This window comes from Hyaloscypha bicolor (assembly GCF_002865645.1).
Source record: "Hyaloscypha bicolor E unplaced genomic scaffold K444scaffold_53, whole genome shotgun sequence".
In the NCBI taxonomy this organism is placed as follows: domain Eukaryota; kingdom Fungi; phylum Ascomycota; class Leotiomycetes; order Helotiales; family Hyaloscyphaceae; genus Hyaloscypha; species Hyaloscypha bicolor.
Genome location: NW_020194555.1, coordinates 1,233,326 through 1,248,752, shown reverse-complemented (window position 1 = coordinate 1,248,752; position 15,427 = coordinate 1,233,326). Strand labels below are relative to the sequence as shown.

The window sequence follows — 15,427 nt, the reverse complement described above, 5'->3', positions numbered from 1 at the left end:
CGGGCCTACTGAGTGTACATTTGAGTGGAAATCAGATCGACAGATCTTCGGAAACGCCCCCCTTTTCTTTACGTTCCTGCTGTGCCGTGCCTTTGCTTTGATAATCTTTGCATTTGATTGGTGCTAGGCCCACTTTGTAGTCACAGAGAGTCGAGGCATTGCAGAAAATAGGTCATTCATTGATTACTCGAGTTTCTAAGGAAGAAGCTTTCCACCCTTGCAAGAAAGGTGTGTCCCACCGTTTGTTGATACCAGGGAAAGAAAACAAGGGAATGGATACAGATAATCAAGACATTGCAGGAGATCAGTCGATTTTTGCTCATCATGAACTCGAGGAAAAAGCTTTCCGCCCTCGGGAGAAGGAGGACTCCAACCGCCGCTGGTACAGGGAGACAAAAAACCGTCGAATAGCTAACTATCTATCAAATTGAACTGGAGAAGGAAAATTAAAGAATTATCGTTCAAGTCTTGACTAAAAGAAGGTGAGCGCCTGCGGTGTGCGTAGTTTGTTGGGCAAATGCTATGGAGGCAGCTGGGAACAACTCGACTTACCAGCGCCGCGACCGTCGACAAGCCGAAGCGCCTTGACTTACAAGAGCTTCCGGTACTATGGGTCCAGTTCGACCCGGACCTCTGACCTGACATCCTTCCAGCGTTTATCGATTTCGCCTCAGATCTCAGTGACCTCGGAAGTATTAAGGTACTGTCTCTTTTTGAGAGCAATGGCAATGTCGCAGACTTGAATGAGCCATCCGACAACGTCGACTTCATTTGACTTTATTTCGTATATTTTGTCTCGAGCATTCCACTTTGCTGTCCCAGGGTCACATTCGTCCCTGTTGTTTCTGCTCTCCTCTCACACGTCTTGATATTGCCGTCGATGTGGTTCAGCTCATCTAGATCCGGTTCATCTTGGCGGTTGGTCAGCCATATGAGGGAGTAGGACGTGAATGATAGCGAACATACCTTTATGGCGAGGCCAGTTCGGCAAGATTATAATACTAGGTCTCTTCACTGCCAGGCATGGAATGTCGAGGATCTTTTCCTTCTGAATTGACCAAGCGCCGATGATTAGATCGCAATGCGGGCTGGCGAGACTAAAGAACTGCATATCGCGGAACACGCGAGTGCTGTTCTTGTGGTACCAAGTTAACTGAATGGCACCTAGCGGTATGTGTGACTCTCCTGTTATGCCGGTACCTCGACTCTCTTCTTCTTTAGTCAGCTTTTCAAAACTTGACGAAGGCAAGTCGGGAACTTTTTCCACGAAGTCTCGTGACACAATATTGCCTTGCAGGTTGCCAGTGTCGATGGCGAATTTCGAGATCTTCGTAATAGAGTGCTTTTCTGCATCTTGTGGGTTCGAAACAACATACACAGGCAGAATACATGGGCAGGGCCATGATGAGAGGCTGTTACCGACCTGAAAGGATCCTGGTTAGCTCTGGCCATGGCACAAGTGATATGATGCACATTGCGGGGTGACGTTGTTGAAGTTGAGGCGAAAATAATCTCCATCCAAGGATAGTCCTACACAATGAGACCAATCAATATACCTCGGATGTTTCGCGTGTCTGAGTCTTTTCACCTTCGTTATTGGCGGAGGGCTTAGCGCAAAAAGGTCCAACAATACGATCAATCCAGAGTTTCTTGGGAGCATGGCTCGGACTGTAAGCGAGGGTCTTGAGGGAATCCTCGGACAATCCTCGGACAATCCAGCATTGGAATTCAGCCCGATGACCTTCTCTACAAGTGTAATGTGAGATTCTGAAGGGAAACAATGACTGTAGGAGCCCATCGTGTCGCTAAGTGAAGTTGAGAGCGTGATCTACGGGGCAGCTTGATCACCAGGTTGCTGGCATAAAGAGATTAGGACAGCTTGCCGCTTTCCCCTGGAGTATTGCCGGTGGTTCTCGGGTAACCTGAGCCGTAAATCCAGAGTGGGTTGGCTTCCGGCGTAGCAAGGCTTATCATAATACCTTGCGAGAGAAAGAGCATTCCCTTATATACTAGCCCCTGCGTTTGAGCAGCTGCTCCATCGCCACAGAGCCTCGCCGAGTTGATCTCTAAGAAAGTTGGGGTTGCACGAGTATTTGAAGCCAAGGGCATCTCGCTGGCCATTCCTTCGGCCCCTGGACGTTGGCGCTGGCCTCTGCTTGCTTTTTTCCACGCAGATTCTGAAGGCAACCTCAAGCCAATGGTGATAGCAGCCAGAATTTTCGATCGCAGTACGGAAAAGTGGGATAGAATTCTCAGCGGGAGCGGTAAGGGAGGGGAGGGTTCCTTTTCAGGCGACAGCCACCAACCATACCTGACTCCATTCGGGCGACGATGTGACTTGGAGCGACATTCTGAAACCTAAGGAGCTATCTCATTGAAGGGAAACTGGTCATGGATGCCACACAACTGGGAATACGCAAGAAGTCATCCGATGATCGAGGAGGTTGTGTATGTTTGAAGCTCCCAGCCCCGCTCGTTCCCGCCCATGTTTGCAAGCCCGATTCCCTAACAAGCGAAATTGCCGCTCAACTCATATCGACTGCTTGCTCCATCGAGTTCATCGAGTTGACAATAGACAGATTCTAGAGAGGTTGTGTCGATTGGTGCTCTCGAGTGACGAGGACCGCCGAGCTGATTCGAATGGATGAGTGCCAACGATGAGGAAGAAAGGAATAAATGATGGGGAAGGGTGGGAAGGGTTTCAGCGGAGTGAAGCCTGGAAGGTGCACTTATCTCTGCCGAGCCAGCCGTTCAGTAGGCTTTGCCCCTCATGGAAAGCGCTATTTATTTCCAGCTTCTCCCAGAGCGGCAGCTGTAACTGATCGGCATGTGCTGTGAGGCCTTCCTTGCTACTTGCATTGTCGTTTTGTTCGGTGTGAATAACAACCTGACACTCAACGCCCCTTTTCCTTTTCATTGTGCCACATAGAAAACATCAAAGCGAGGGGACCCTGGACTGTTCGCTCGTCAACGAGATGTATTTCCTCCACTGGGAATTGCGAGCTTGTTGATTTGTCAAGACCTATCGAAGCATCCTGACCTAGGCCTCCTCCCCGCACTACTGCCGAGGCCTGATTTTCAGCATCTGCTGATAGCGGAGAACCGAGGCCTGGTAAAGGATTTGTTCTAGTCCAACCACGAATATCCTCCCATTCGCGAATGGCGTAGTATTCGTAGTTGGTGTATTTATTCGCGAATTTACTAGTCTTCTCGCGACTAGAACGTACTGTATATCAGTGACGAATTTATATCCCCTGTTCGCTTAAAATACAACAGTCCACAACAGTCTCCTCGAATCAGGTCATCCGCGTTTATGCGGCCGCTAGCGTGGCAATGTCTTACCAGGCGAAGGGACTACCAGTCGCGAAGGCCTTATTATTCCCGGTTGGCATATGCCAGCCACGAATCCTACTTAGTATACTAGTAAAGTATATAAGTCTATTCTTGACTAGCATATGCCAGTCACGAATATGCGGCTGCTCAGTTGGCATGTGCCGAAAAAGTGGTATGTAAGATTAAGTGTTGATTTAATCTAGCTACTTAGCTATAGTATAAAAAACAGGAAAAGATAGAAGAGTTAAACTTATAATTAATATGGGAGATGCGAAGTATTAGGAATGCCTTACCGCTACTTTATAAATTGTGTATTAATTAGACTAACTGCTAACTGGGCCAGTGGCTAATGTGAGGTTATTCCCGGGTGGCCTACACCCTTCACGAATGGCCTCACATTAGCGTACAGCTTCGTGACTGGCAGATTACATTCGCGAATGACACTTGTTAGTCACGAAGGTCCGCCATTCGCGAATGGCGATATTAGTGGGAGGACTAGAACGGATCTTCATACCAGAATGCAACCCTATTCAACGGTATGGTAAGTCTCTTTCTTCTTCATGTATGCTCTCCTTCTTCATATGTCATGTCATTTTGGTTGTCGTGAATTATTACCACCAAAGTTCGTGCATCAGTCAGCCGCTGAAGATGGCGGCAGCCAGACGGCCGATACCCATTGTCGTGGGGGTCGGCGACATCAAGAACCGCTCCATGAAAATCGAAGATGCGATTGAGCCGATGCAGTTGATGCTCCAAGCCATTCTCAAAGCGATGCAAGACACCAATCTCTCTGCTTCCGCAACGAAAGAGCTGCAGTCGAAGATTGACAGCGTGGGTGTGGTCAACACCTGGACCTGGGTTTATCCCGACTTGCCGAGGCTCATTTCTGAGAAGTTGGATGTCAAGCCGAAGTATCAGGTGTTAAGTCATCATGGGGGTGATTCGCCGGCGAAGTTGTTTGATCAGGCAGTGAGGAGGATTTCTTTGGGGGAGAGCAAGGTGGCGATTGTGACCGGTGGGGAGGCTTTGGCATCGTGTAAGTTTGCTTCCGTTGGATAAGGGGGTTGCTGATGTGCGAAGTGGGCGCATGTGCTGCGGCTGGGAAGTTGCCTCCTCCTGGGTGGACGAAGTCTGACGAGAGTGGCAAAGGAGTGTCTGTTTCTGATATCTCGAGGTTTGGAGAAAGTATGATTTCCCGATGATTAATTGAGCCGGCACTCACTTTTGTAGATCCCGGTACTCTTCATTCTGTGGGGTTTCCTATTCACGTGTATCCGCTGTATGAAAATGCATTTAGAGCACATCGGCGGCAGTCGATAAAGGAGAATAATCACGAGTCCGCTGAGCTGTATGCGGATTTTGCAAAAGTTGCGGAGAAGAATCCGCTGGCGTGGAATTTTGGTGAGCCTGCTGCGACCAAAGAGATCATTGGTACTGTTTCGAAGAAGAATAGGATGATATGTTTTCCATGTATGTGCCGGCCTGAATTCTTGGACGAGTCTAATGCATACAGATCCTCTTTTGATGAACGCATTTAACAATGTCAATTTGGCCGGAGCATGTATCCTGACTTCGACTGACTATGCGAGAGAACTCGGGATTCCCGAAGATCGTTGGATATATCCACTTGGTGGAGCAGGGACGAGCGACAGTAGAAATTGTAAGTATGACAATCAAATTCATATACCTCCATTGATGTGTTCCAGTTTGGGAGCGGCCGAATTTTCATTCGAGCGCCGCCATATCAAAATCACTTGATGAAGGATTAAAGTCCTCGGGACTCACAAAAGAACAGATAGACATCTTTGATTTCTACTCGTACATTTTTCCGACTCACTTCGTAGCCTTTCTAATACCTCCAGTTGTTTTCCCATTGTACCAAAACTCGCATGTCAACATCTCGGCATGCCGATGACGAAACAATCCAAACCCATTACACTTCTTGGAGGTCTGACTTCATTCGGAGGAGCAGGAAATAATTATTCCATGCATGTAAATGTCCCTGCTGCCCTCCTGGAATTTTCTGACTATATGCAGGCTCTGATCGAAATGGTGCGCGAGCTTCGGAAAGGAAAAGTTCGAAACGGGCTGGTCCTTGCGAATGGCGGAATGGTGACTTATCAATACGTCGTCTGCCTCTCGAACCAACCTCGGAACTCCCCATATCCGGATATTAATCCACTTCCTAATGTTTTGGACGATCAGCGAGTTCCTACCGTGGATGAGAAGGCGGAACGGGAGGCGGTGATTGAGGTGAGTTTCCTGATTTGTGTAGAGGGTAGGGCTGACTCTGTAGACGTATACTGTTGAATTTAATCGTGACGGGAGTCCTGAACGAGGTTATATTGTTGGACGATTGAAGAACGGCCATCGGTTTCTTGCGAATGAAGGGGATGAGAATACGTTGAAGCAGTTGGTGAGCGCTGTGAAGGAGCAGGTAGGGAGGAGTGGATTTGTTAGAAAAGGGGAGGATGGGAGGAACGTATTTATATTTAACGAGATTAAAAAGTTATGAGGCTCTTGATGTTATAAAACTATTGGGGATATATTCAAGATGTGGAAGTGTACCTGCCACACTGTTGTCGTGACTTGCCTCGGATATTGCGTGCGATTTGTGACACCTCTCCTGTATCAATTAGCCTGAATGACTGATAACAAATTGGAACATAAGTCCTTTTCTCCCAGGAAGGTCTCAGCTTCCGAGATGTTTTTTCTTGTATAACAATTTTTCAATGTGGTTAGTGGGGATGAAATTGTGTCTCAACCAATCATGATTCTTGTTTGTCCACTTTTTCGTCGCTTATGAATGGTTCGGCAAAAGGAAAATGGCTCATTTAACAATGACTCATATGTATCTAAATAAGGAGATTTTGGAAAATCGCTTCGATAGCTCAGTGGTAGAGCGGAAGGTCAGTTCATTGTCATCCAATTTCTAATGAAGTCAAACTAACGAAGAACAGATTGCAGTAACAGCAATAATCTTCAGGCCGCGTGTTCGACCCACGCTCGGAGCTGTTTTCTCTTTCTTTTTGATGCCACTTGCATTTTTTTCGGAAGAGAATTTTCATTATTTTCCCTGCAAGTTTTAGCCACTAGGAGTCACTTTTGAGCAGTGCCCGCCCTCTGTGTCAATACAAGCGAGATTAAGCGAGCACCTGCACCTAATATCTTTCCGGAAATTTCCCGAAATCGAATCATAAGTAGAAATAAGGGCCCGGTAGGGAAGAGGTTTCATTGCAGGTGGCTGTGTAAGGGATGCTGGTCAACAAGCGGTGCATATAAACACGACATGTGGTCAGGTGCAAGTTTCGGATGATGGAGCTGGCCTTTTGCAGCATTGTTTAGTGGCGAAGAAAAGATTAAGGTCTTGAAGTACGAGTTATACATCCATTGGACACATTTATTAAAAAATAGTAATAAATAGTGGTGGGAAGACGAAGGGTAGCTCCCGTTTGGTATGCAATTTCCCAACTAGCTAATTTTCACGGAGGGAGGGAGAGCATTCTGAACACGACAGCTAGACAGAAGTTGCGGCGGAAAAGTAATAACATCCACAAACAGTGTTCAATCCATAGTCCGTAACCCATCCATTACCTCGAAGAATCCAGGGCCTCACAATTTATTGAGTGCTTCTTCTACCTCCTTCCCAAAAATGCTTCCGAAGCACGGAGCTTTTCCATATTGTCGAGGTGTATTATCTTCCTCATTACGCTGCTCCGAATCCGCCCCCGGTGCCATTAGGTATAGAATTCCTTTCGCCACAGCCCACCAATGCCTTCCCAAGCAAGTTCGTGAAGTGCCGTATTCCTCCCTTGAAGCTAGTCATTGTCCGGATCCAATTCTTCTCACAGTTCCTGCTCAATCTCCGAAGAGATTGATCTTATTTGTGAAGGCTGTGGGAGTCATCTTTGATTTAAAGCTGCTGCATGATAACTTCTGGGTTGGTTGCAGGTCCTTAAAGTGTACGTATGACCATTCGTCCTGCAACGATCAACACATCAATCAAGGGCAGTGGACATAGACTAGATACCCTTCTCTCTCTTCAAGGTAGTCTCGAATAGCATTTGGAGAATTTCTTCAAGCCGAGTAGTGTCATGGGGTGACCTTATGCCTGTGGAAGCTTCAGTCCAAGGTCCGTGAGAGATCTTCTGAAAGGCGGCAATTGCTGCTTTGCCAGGCAAAACCCAAGGACGCAGCTTGCCGTGGGAACTGTAGCAACCAACACCAACACGATCCCAATCTTTGGATATAGCAGTTTTCTAAAAAAGCTATCCTAGTCAGTGTACTCTGGCTTCCGACCTTCCGACCAAAGTTGCTGCTCATCTTCAAACTCTGCGCAGGCATCAGAAGGGCCATACCATCGTAATCGATGGATTTGGAATCTTCACCAGCATCCAAGAGTAATGAAACAGTCTCGTACCGACCAGAGCGGCAGGCTTAATGTATGAAGATCACGGCATAAAGTGGCGGGATTACAGGGCATATGTGCTTTAACGGCACTTCAGTATCTGTCTCTAGCGCACTCGGTTAGTAAATTGCCCTATAATTCTAGGCCACTGCCTAAAAACACGCTATAAGTCGGGGGCAAGGGATACCATATCTTTTTAGGGCTTATCCCCTATACTTATAAGAGATTCCTCACTAAAGAGCCCTATAGTAATTACCTATTTAGCGTTAAAGCGCTATTATTACTTTTCTAGTAATACTATTTACCCTTTAAGATCTTCTCATACCTTGCGAATATCTTATAGCGCCTCTTGAGATTTGCTTAAGGCGTACGGCTTAGAGCCATAGGGTTTTATAGCGGGCCTAACCCCTAAATTATGCCCTGGGGAATGCCAAGGGCCTAAATGCCCTGTAATCCTGTCACTTTATGCCGTGATCTTCGTAAAGAAGAACGGCTGGCCTCGTCTTTGGCGTTTAGGTGTTACGTCCCTTTTGCGATCTGCTTCTCGGTATCCAGTGTTTTGGTGAGGTTCGAAGTTAACGACCACACCACGTTGCTCTCTCTACCACGAGCTGCAAGACGGAGTAAGACCCTCATGAATTGTACTTGCAGGATCAGCACCAAAAGCGAGTAGTTCCTTCACAAAGTATTCAGACATTATCGATGCGAGATACAACGGCCTGATGCCCTCCGCATCAGCCGTATCGGAGTTTGTGGTTTGCTCTAATATCCACCGAGTGTGCTTTAGCAGCTGCGTTGACAGAAAGGCATCATACCATCCTTTGCCGCAATGTGTATGAAGAGGGATACGTCCCAGATGATTGGCTTGATTGACGTCAACGCCCAGCTTGGAGATCTATTCTTTCTCGGGCCTGCGAAAATTAACGTGGAGACGCATCGTTCAATGGATGGTGGATCGACGGGGGAGATGTCGGCTAAGTGGTGTATGAGTAAAAACTAGACATTAGGATAATTCTGGGGGTTCTAAGCCTTACCTCTACCGCCCAGGGCAGGCACATTTCCCCTCCTTTTGTACTAAGATCGCACTGTAACTTAATAGCAGTTAAGAGAGACTATATAATTTGTTAATTTAAGCAGTGCTCGTCGCAAACAAAACAACGATTTTCACGTTTGAGTTTTATCCCCGACCAACAGGCAATGTAGCGAACTATAACTGATTCATACCTCTAAACTCTACTTTTCCAGCACGGTGTGTATCGTATCTACTCTAGCTTCTACTTATCTATTTACATCTGTATGACGACAACATCTCATTCTCAACCCAAGAACCGTCCAAACACAGTAAAAGGAGCCAATTTCCCATACGCCCTCACCTCCCCCTCCGTTCTTGTCCCAGCTCTGTAAACCTGCGGCCAGAACCAAGACGGACTGCTCCAGAACAGCAAAAACGCGACCACCCAAATAAAACCTCCGGTTTTCGTCCATACCTTCCCCTCTTTCCCACCTGCTCTCCGATAAATTTCCTGGACGCCGTCTTCGAGAATGATGCCGAGGACTTGGACACAGTAGAATCTCAGAGCACCGGATTGAGAGAAGGTGATACCCGCTGCGAGGTCGGCGAGGAGGTGTATGAAGCCGGAGAGGAAGAAGGTTACGAAAATCTTCAGGTACCTTGCCACCAAGCCCTTCTTTAACCCCAGGCCATTCTCCACAAACCAAATCGTGGGATTATTCAACGGTTTCCTTAACAACTGATGCCATGATTTACTATTTCTCAGTCAGCGCCGATGGCCCCCAAAAAGGCAAGGGAGAAGAGAGGAGAAGAAAGAAGGGAGACCTACCCCCAGAATCCCCGTAGGGTGTACGAGTTGGAAAATGAACCGAAGAGTGGCCGCCAGGAGGATACGGGCGTGAGATTAGTGCCGACGAGGATAAAGGATTGGAATCCGAGGTAACAACTGATCAAACAATAGGTGACCATCCACACCATAGCACTAGTGCCAATCCTCGTCGCGACCTCCTCTCCTGTCATCTCTCGCAGACGGGTGAAGACTGGGACTTTGGAGCTTGAGAAGGGCGCAGTTGAGGGGGGAGGAGGCAGAGATTCGGCGAGGTCGAGGAACAGGTATGTTATTGCGAAGCGCAGAGCGGTGCTCAAAAGGAAAGTCGACTTTGAGGGGACGTATGCGGGGTTTGTGGTGGAGAACGGAGGGACGGCGCGTTGTTCGTGGGGTGTGTTGAGGTCGCGGAGGCTGAAGGTGGAATTCAAGCCGAATTTTAGACGGTTGAGGATCGTGTCTTGGACCTTGCTGCCTGCTTTTGTGGACGATTTGCCGTTGGAGTGGGTTAGGGGAAGAGGTTGTGCGGACGGGGGGTGTAACGTCGGCCCGTTGGCTTCGAAACTCCATTTTCGGAGGAGGGACATCTCCAGAAAGTTCATGACGAACAAAATGAAGCATGAGGCGTTGTAAATCTGAGACCACGATACTCTCATGTATTCGCTTGAGGTTTGGAAGGTGAGGTACCAGAGTGCGAGTTGGATTGGCAGTGCTGCGAAACGGAAAATTGAGGAGGGGGTGACGAAGCCGAGGGTGAGGATTGAGGTTGTGAGTTGGAGGGAAAATAGGAAGGAGGGATTCATGTTAATGGAGGAGGAGGACATTTTGGACGTGAAGATTGGATAGAAGATCTTGCGCATGGTGGGGCGAGGCTGAAGATGTTCTTTTGAGCGTCGAAAAGTGAGGTAAGCACTTGCTACCTGCAGTTCTGAGCACGGAGCGTCGGAGCACCAGTGGAGGGAAAGGCGAGATGTCGGAAAGCCTACGGAAAGCCGTAAGGATCAGAAGATCACAGAAAGCCACAAGGATCAAAAGACCAAGCGAACTTACGATTTGCGACTTTTGATGAACGGCTTTTCGTAGAAGGCGCCTTGCAAGGCTAAATTCGGCTCGCGACTCCACTGACGACCATGGCCACAGTGGCAAATGTCTCAGTCACGAACATGAATTCAGAAGAGGCAATTTCCTTAAGAACTTGGCACAAAGGTGACTACTAAGAGTTGGCAGTCAAAAATGTACTTTCACTACTTACTCCGCCCTTATGACCGAATTTTCCAAATCTTCATTCAGCATTAGTATTTTCCCCGTTGGGGTTGGACATGAAGCCACAGTTGCCGCTCAAATCTGTGATTGGGCACTGCTTCAGTAGATCAGCTCTCAGTTGATCTAGGGTGGAAGGTGGTGGCTGAGTTTAGTCAGATGATCGAAAATTGTCCTTCAAAATCCTTGTGCAACTTTCACTTTCTCACAATAAATCTCGACTACACGCTGTTCTTTGCCTATATGTTATGCACCGGTGGCCACCCTGCGATCGTTATTAAAGCCATTTAGCATGTCGCTCAATCTCACCCTCGGCGACTTCGTCGCGACCGCCAGCCTTGCGCATCAGCTCTACAAGGATATATATCTTGTCGCACGAGGCGCACCAGAAGAGCTTAAACTCCTCAAAAGTGAAATCGGCGTCCTTGCGCTCTCTATCGACTTGCTCACCCAAGAGGTCAAAGATGAAAATTCTACACTGGTTCGAGCTGGAGAAACCAGAATGAGAATGGTAGAGGAGGTCTTGACGCAGGCCAATGCCACGCTGAAAGAGCTCGAGGCATTTGCGAAGAAACATGACTTTACTGCTTTGGGGTCTAAGGAGAAGGGAAAACGGATCTGGGACAGAGTCAAATTTTCGTTGGAAGTGAAGTCGGTGGATGCGCTGAGGACCAAGATCACAAGACACAACACAACAATGAATCTGCTTCTCACATCAGCAGGAAAGTGCGTCGCTCCCAGTTCTATATTTACAATCGCTCTCATGATGGCTTGAGCTAATGCATTACAGCTCATCACTAGAGCGGATCGAGCGCCTCAATGACAGAATGCTGAACAGTATTGGCAATATTCAAGGCATGATTTGCAACCCGAAATTAAGTGGCATTACAGAAAAGAGCTATCAGGCTTTGTTATCAAAAGCCTTCATGAAAGAAGCAGAAGTTTCGCGTCGATGGGTTGCAATTGGTTTCGATGAATGGATTCAAGCAGGGAGATGGTGGTTGCTGAAGGCGCAAAGCACCTTGTACACCGATTCAGATACGAAGATCATTCCACCTCAAGCGTTCGCGGACCTCCTGAAAGCGTCTTTTATCTTGATCGACATCTTTCCTCAACATCCCCAGAGACAATTCTGGAACAACGAGTACTCAGATGTTGAGATACTCGCAGAGGCTGTCAAGTCCGAGCTGGAATCAATTGAGAAACTCGGATACCGGAGGCCAAATCTTGAACGCGTCAAAACATCAGATCTCAAACTCTGGCCGGACTCGTCACATACAGCAGTGCAACCAAAAGTTGGGTCTGGAAACTCCCCGGCTGGAGTCATCTGGGCGACAGAAACAGATACAGCAATATGGCAGGGCTTTGGTTCATACATAGGGCGAAACGAACCGTCAAAAACTCAAGACTGCGTCATCTTGATTCTAGTGAATCACAACTGCTTGCAAGCTAGGATTGTTGCCCAGAATCAAAAAGGTCTAGATCTTTGTGAATTTGAGATAGATATGGATATGTTAATTTGCTCCTTTGTGTGTGTTGAAGGACATTATGGATCCCCAGGCTCTCATGATCCCAAGCCGCGACCCCACCCTGGCATTGGAATTACGAGACACAAAGGAGTTGTCCCCGTTTTCTCAATGTTAGAGCTGATATTTGAGGGTCATCAAATTACTTTCTCTAGCGAACGTAATTTGGACGAGTTCACAACCGTTTTAACAGCGATCATGTTACAGGCAGGATTCGAAGGACTGGCCAAGGACATTAGCACACTTTGGGGCCTAGTTCTGTTGCTTTCAGTCAGCCGCCAAAACCATACCTTGTGTGCCAAATATTTTGCCATATGCCAACAGATTCTTGAGGAGAATGGAGAAGCTATCAATGAGGACTCCGGAACTTTGGGGCTTGCTATTACCACTGCTAAGGCATTATCAGATCTCGAGAATTTAGGAGGCGAGACTGGGTTCGGGCCTCCATGGAGTCAAGCCTTCGAGAATGAATTTGCTTGGAAGAAATTCCGCTCATGGAGTGTCTCTGCGCTGAAAACATACTTCTTGTGGTGCTGGTTGCTGGTTGCCTTCCATTGGCCAATATTAATGAAAACGAACTGGCAAAAGCTTCTTGAACCCGTCCACATTCCGAATAATGAGGATGAAGATGAAACTGACTGCAATCATCGGAGTCCTCACTCCAGGTTACCCCCTCTGCTGAGAGATGGTAAAGACGAAATTGACTCCGATCATCAGAGTTCTCACTCCGAGGACACCTTGCCGACCCAGGATGAGGTTGAAATTGACTGGAATGATCGGAGTCCTCACTCCAAATACGCTTTGTCGAGAATAGCTGTAGGCTATTGCACGGCAACAACCAGCGAACTCCTGTCTTGGTCCATCGGTTTCAGCCAATCCAGCCAGGTGCTCCCAAATTACGCTCTACGATGGAGGTACGAAATGCTCCAAGACATCGGCCGCCTTCTAGCTTTTCTAAACCCTGGGAAGGATGTAATCTTACATCCAATGGACGATTTGGTGTTCTTGGCACTAGCTGCTGACAACACTGAAGCTATACAATGGTTGTTGGATCAAGATGAGTGTGGCAAAGGACCTGGACTACTTGGACCCCCATATACTTTTTTCTTGCAACCAGGCTTCCACCAAATGCATAGGAGAAGAGAAGATATCGAACTATATAGGACATTGGAAGACAGAAAAATGTCAATACTCCCCATCGCACTCATTGCCAGAAGCCAAAAAGTGGTACGGTTCCTCTTGCATAACCTTCGAGAAAATATCGATCCATCTTCATCGTGGAAGTTTCTCTTGACGGGGATATTCTTTGTTATTTTTGAAGGTTACTGGCGGTGGGACTACGACGAACATGTAGGCAGTCATTTGGCCTGGGTCGTGTTATGGAAGCACGAGACGATGCGACAGAACGAGAAGTCTAAGGTGGTCTCCACATACAGGTTTAATCGCAAGTTGGTGCAGCAAAACCTGATAAGAGATTACGAGGCAATGATTGAAATGATGGTGAAATCCGGGTCACTTTCGCTAGACAACGATTTAGTCAAGGCTCTAGAGTTCGGCAACGTACTAACATGGAGAATTTTGATTTCAAACGGAGCGCAGATTACACCCAAAGCAGAGGAGATTCGTTCAGAAATCGTTCTCGATCACTACCGGGAATGTGATTGGTCTGCTAGGTTAAAGGAAGCTTGGATGAACCGACAAAATGGGTTAGTCCTTCGTGGAGATGACCCTTATGATGATATGCCTTGTTCTCAGCTTATCTCTAATATCAACTGGCTCTTTGGAGGGCGGTTTGATATTTCCTATCTTGACCAAGCAGGCATGCGGACACAACATGGAGACATGTCGTTCTGGAACCAGGGCACACGTGCAGAAGAAGTCAACAGGATGATGGACAGGATAGATACTGAGCTTGGGCGTCCTTTCAAGATAGACTTTAGGATATGCAGGCCTTGAGGTCTCTTAATTCTCTGAGGCCAGCGGGAGTACGGATATAATCCTTATTATAGTCATACTTCTGACATTCATGCTTAGTGCAGACACTGTGCAGCAGTTAATCCTCTGCCCGCATTCATAAAAGTCATTGAGTCAATGAGTTTCAATGCCACATCACCCCCTATTGCACATCCTCAATCCCCAGAATACTGACCAGGGTGACCGACTTTCCACCTCTATTCCGCTGCTCCAAGAAAAACGGAAGTGTATCTGAAGTGAGCTCCTCGAAGATGGAGGGGATCTCTAGCGCCAAACGAACACGATAAGAGCTCCGATAGACCAAATGTTTACCCGAAATTCGAGAACCGAGGGAAGGACGTTAGTTTTGGAGCATGCATTCATAGACCGAGAGTTGGAGAATGATACAGAATGCGAATGTCGGCCATGTTTTGGGGGCTTTATGAATACTCAAATCTTTAACTTTTGTGACGGCGGGATCAAGGCAATGGCCAAGACTCAAAGATCCGAGAGAATCCCATATATTGAGAATACTAAGCTAAAGAGAAGAAGGAGAGAGAGGGAGGGAGGGAGAGAGAGGATAAAAGGAGGGAAATACTAGCTAAAACCACTGAAACGCGGGCTAGTTAGATGAAACCAGTCATGTGACAGCCACCCCCCTTATAAGCCTAGCCAGCGCCGTCACAACTTTATAATTAACTCTTTAGAAAACGAGTTATATGAAAATTGATTATATATTATAAATACTATAATAAGAGGCCGAATAGTGAGAACTTAGGCTTGCTAGATGTGTACGCCGTCGAAAATGTGCAAAGTTTTGATCGAAAGTTCAATCTATAATTAAAAAAGATCAACGACGTGGCTGCGAGAGAGTATTTTGAAGGTGGAAGAGAAAGTAAAACAAATGGTTGCGCTGGGAGGAAAGGCAGCGGGGATTGATTAATTTTACTCATCCTGTACAGTTTTTCAGCCTTAATTTATAGGCATCTATGAACCTGTCTTCATATTTTCGGCTTAGCGGTAAGGTTACTCACCGTTCGTCTGTGAGTAACCTAATTTACCTGGCGTATCCCTTCGTCCGCTGAGACATTGCCAGATTAGCGGCCGCA

General features: G+C 47.1%; 5 protein-coding genes and 1 non-coding gene across 6 annotated transcripts; 4 read left to right on the top strand and 2 right to left on the bottom strand.

Moving 5' to 3' along the window:
- Positions 1-685: 685 nt before the first annotated feature.
- On the bottom strand, positions 686-1,403 carry K444DRAFT_661563 (uncharacterized protein; the record flags this gene model as incomplete). The annotated part of the gene is made up of 3 exons (XM_024886606.1): positions 686-911; positions 967-1,327; positions 1,377-1,403. 3 exons carry the CDS (start codon positions 1,401-1,403, stop codon positions 778-780), a joined length of 522 nt encoding a protein of 173 aa, XP_024739281.1. The 3' UTR covers positions 686-777.
- Positions 1,404-3,981: 2,578 nt separating this feature from the next.
- Positions 3,982-5,848, top strand: K444DRAFT_585514 (acetyl-CoA acetyltransferase; the record flags this gene model as incomplete). Its single annotated transcript, XM_024877928.1, has 8 exons — positions 3,982-4,369; positions 4,414-4,518; positions 4,564-4,803; positions 4,847-4,993; positions 5,040-5,151; positions 5,196-5,325; positions 5,371-5,586; positions 5,630-5,848. The coding sequence occupies 8 exons, from the start codon at positions 3,982-3,984 to the stop codon at positions 5,846-5,848; spliced, it is 1,557 nt and encodes a 518-aa protein (XP_024739280.1).
- A 237-nt stretch (positions 5,849-6,085) lies between these two features.
- On the top strand, positions 6,086-6,493 carry K444DRAFT_340625 (uncharacterized protein). Its single transcript, XM_024872022.1, has 2 exons — positions 6,086-6,242; positions 6,294-6,493. Exons 1-2 carry the CDS (start codon positions 6,159-6,161, stop codon positions 6,420-6,422), a joined length of 213 nt encoding a protein of 70 aa, XP_024739279.1. The 5' UTR covers positions 6,086-6,158; the 3' UTR covers positions 6,423-6,493.
- On the top strand, positions 6,214-6,347 carry K444DRAFT_t16. The gene has a single exon. It is a non-coding gene; the product is annotated as a tRNA-OTHER (tRNA).
- Positions 6,494-8,920: 2,427 nt separating the features above from the next.
- K444DRAFT_585513 (uncharacterized protein) lies at positions 8,921-10,605 on the bottom strand. The gene is made up of 2 exons (XM_024877927.1): positions 9,583-10,605; positions 8,921-9,508 (listed from the first exon to the last, which is right to left on the bottom strand). Exons 1-2 carry the CDS (start codon positions 10,437-10,439, stop codon positions 9,058-9,060), a joined length of 1,308 nt encoding a protein of 435 aa, XP_024739278.1. The 5' UTR covers positions 10,440-10,605; the 3' UTR covers positions 8,921-9,057.
- Positions 10,606-11,131: 526 nt separating this feature from the next.
- On the top strand, positions 11,132-11,966 carry K444DRAFT_491252 (uncharacterized protein; the record flags this gene model as incomplete). The annotated part of the gene is made up of 2 exons (XM_024873207.1): positions 11,132-11,565; positions 11,630-11,966. Coding segments are annotated over 2 exons (771 nt in total), but the record flags the coding sequence as incomplete, so codon positions are not given.
- Positions 11,967-15,427: the final 3,461 nt, after the last annotated feature.

Bases quoted from the DNA above. Each gene is read 5' to 3' on its own strand.
- K444DRAFT_340625 (XM_024872022.1), top strand. From the start codon at position 6,159: ATGGCTCATTTAACAATGACTCATATGTATCTAAATAAGGAGATTTTG. The intron at 6,243-6,293 runs GTCAGTTCATTG...AACGAAGAACAG, and splicing joins GCTCAGTGGTAGAGCGGAAG to ATTGCAGTAACAGCAATAAT.
- K444DRAFT_585513 (XM_024877927.1), bottom strand. From the start codon at position 10,439: ATGCGCAAGATCTTCTATCCAATCTTCACGTCCAAAATGTCCTCCTCC. The intron at 9,509-9,582 runs GTAGGTCTCCCT...ACTGAGAAATAG, and splicing joins ACCCTACGGGGATTCTGGGG to TAAATCATGGCATCAGTTGT.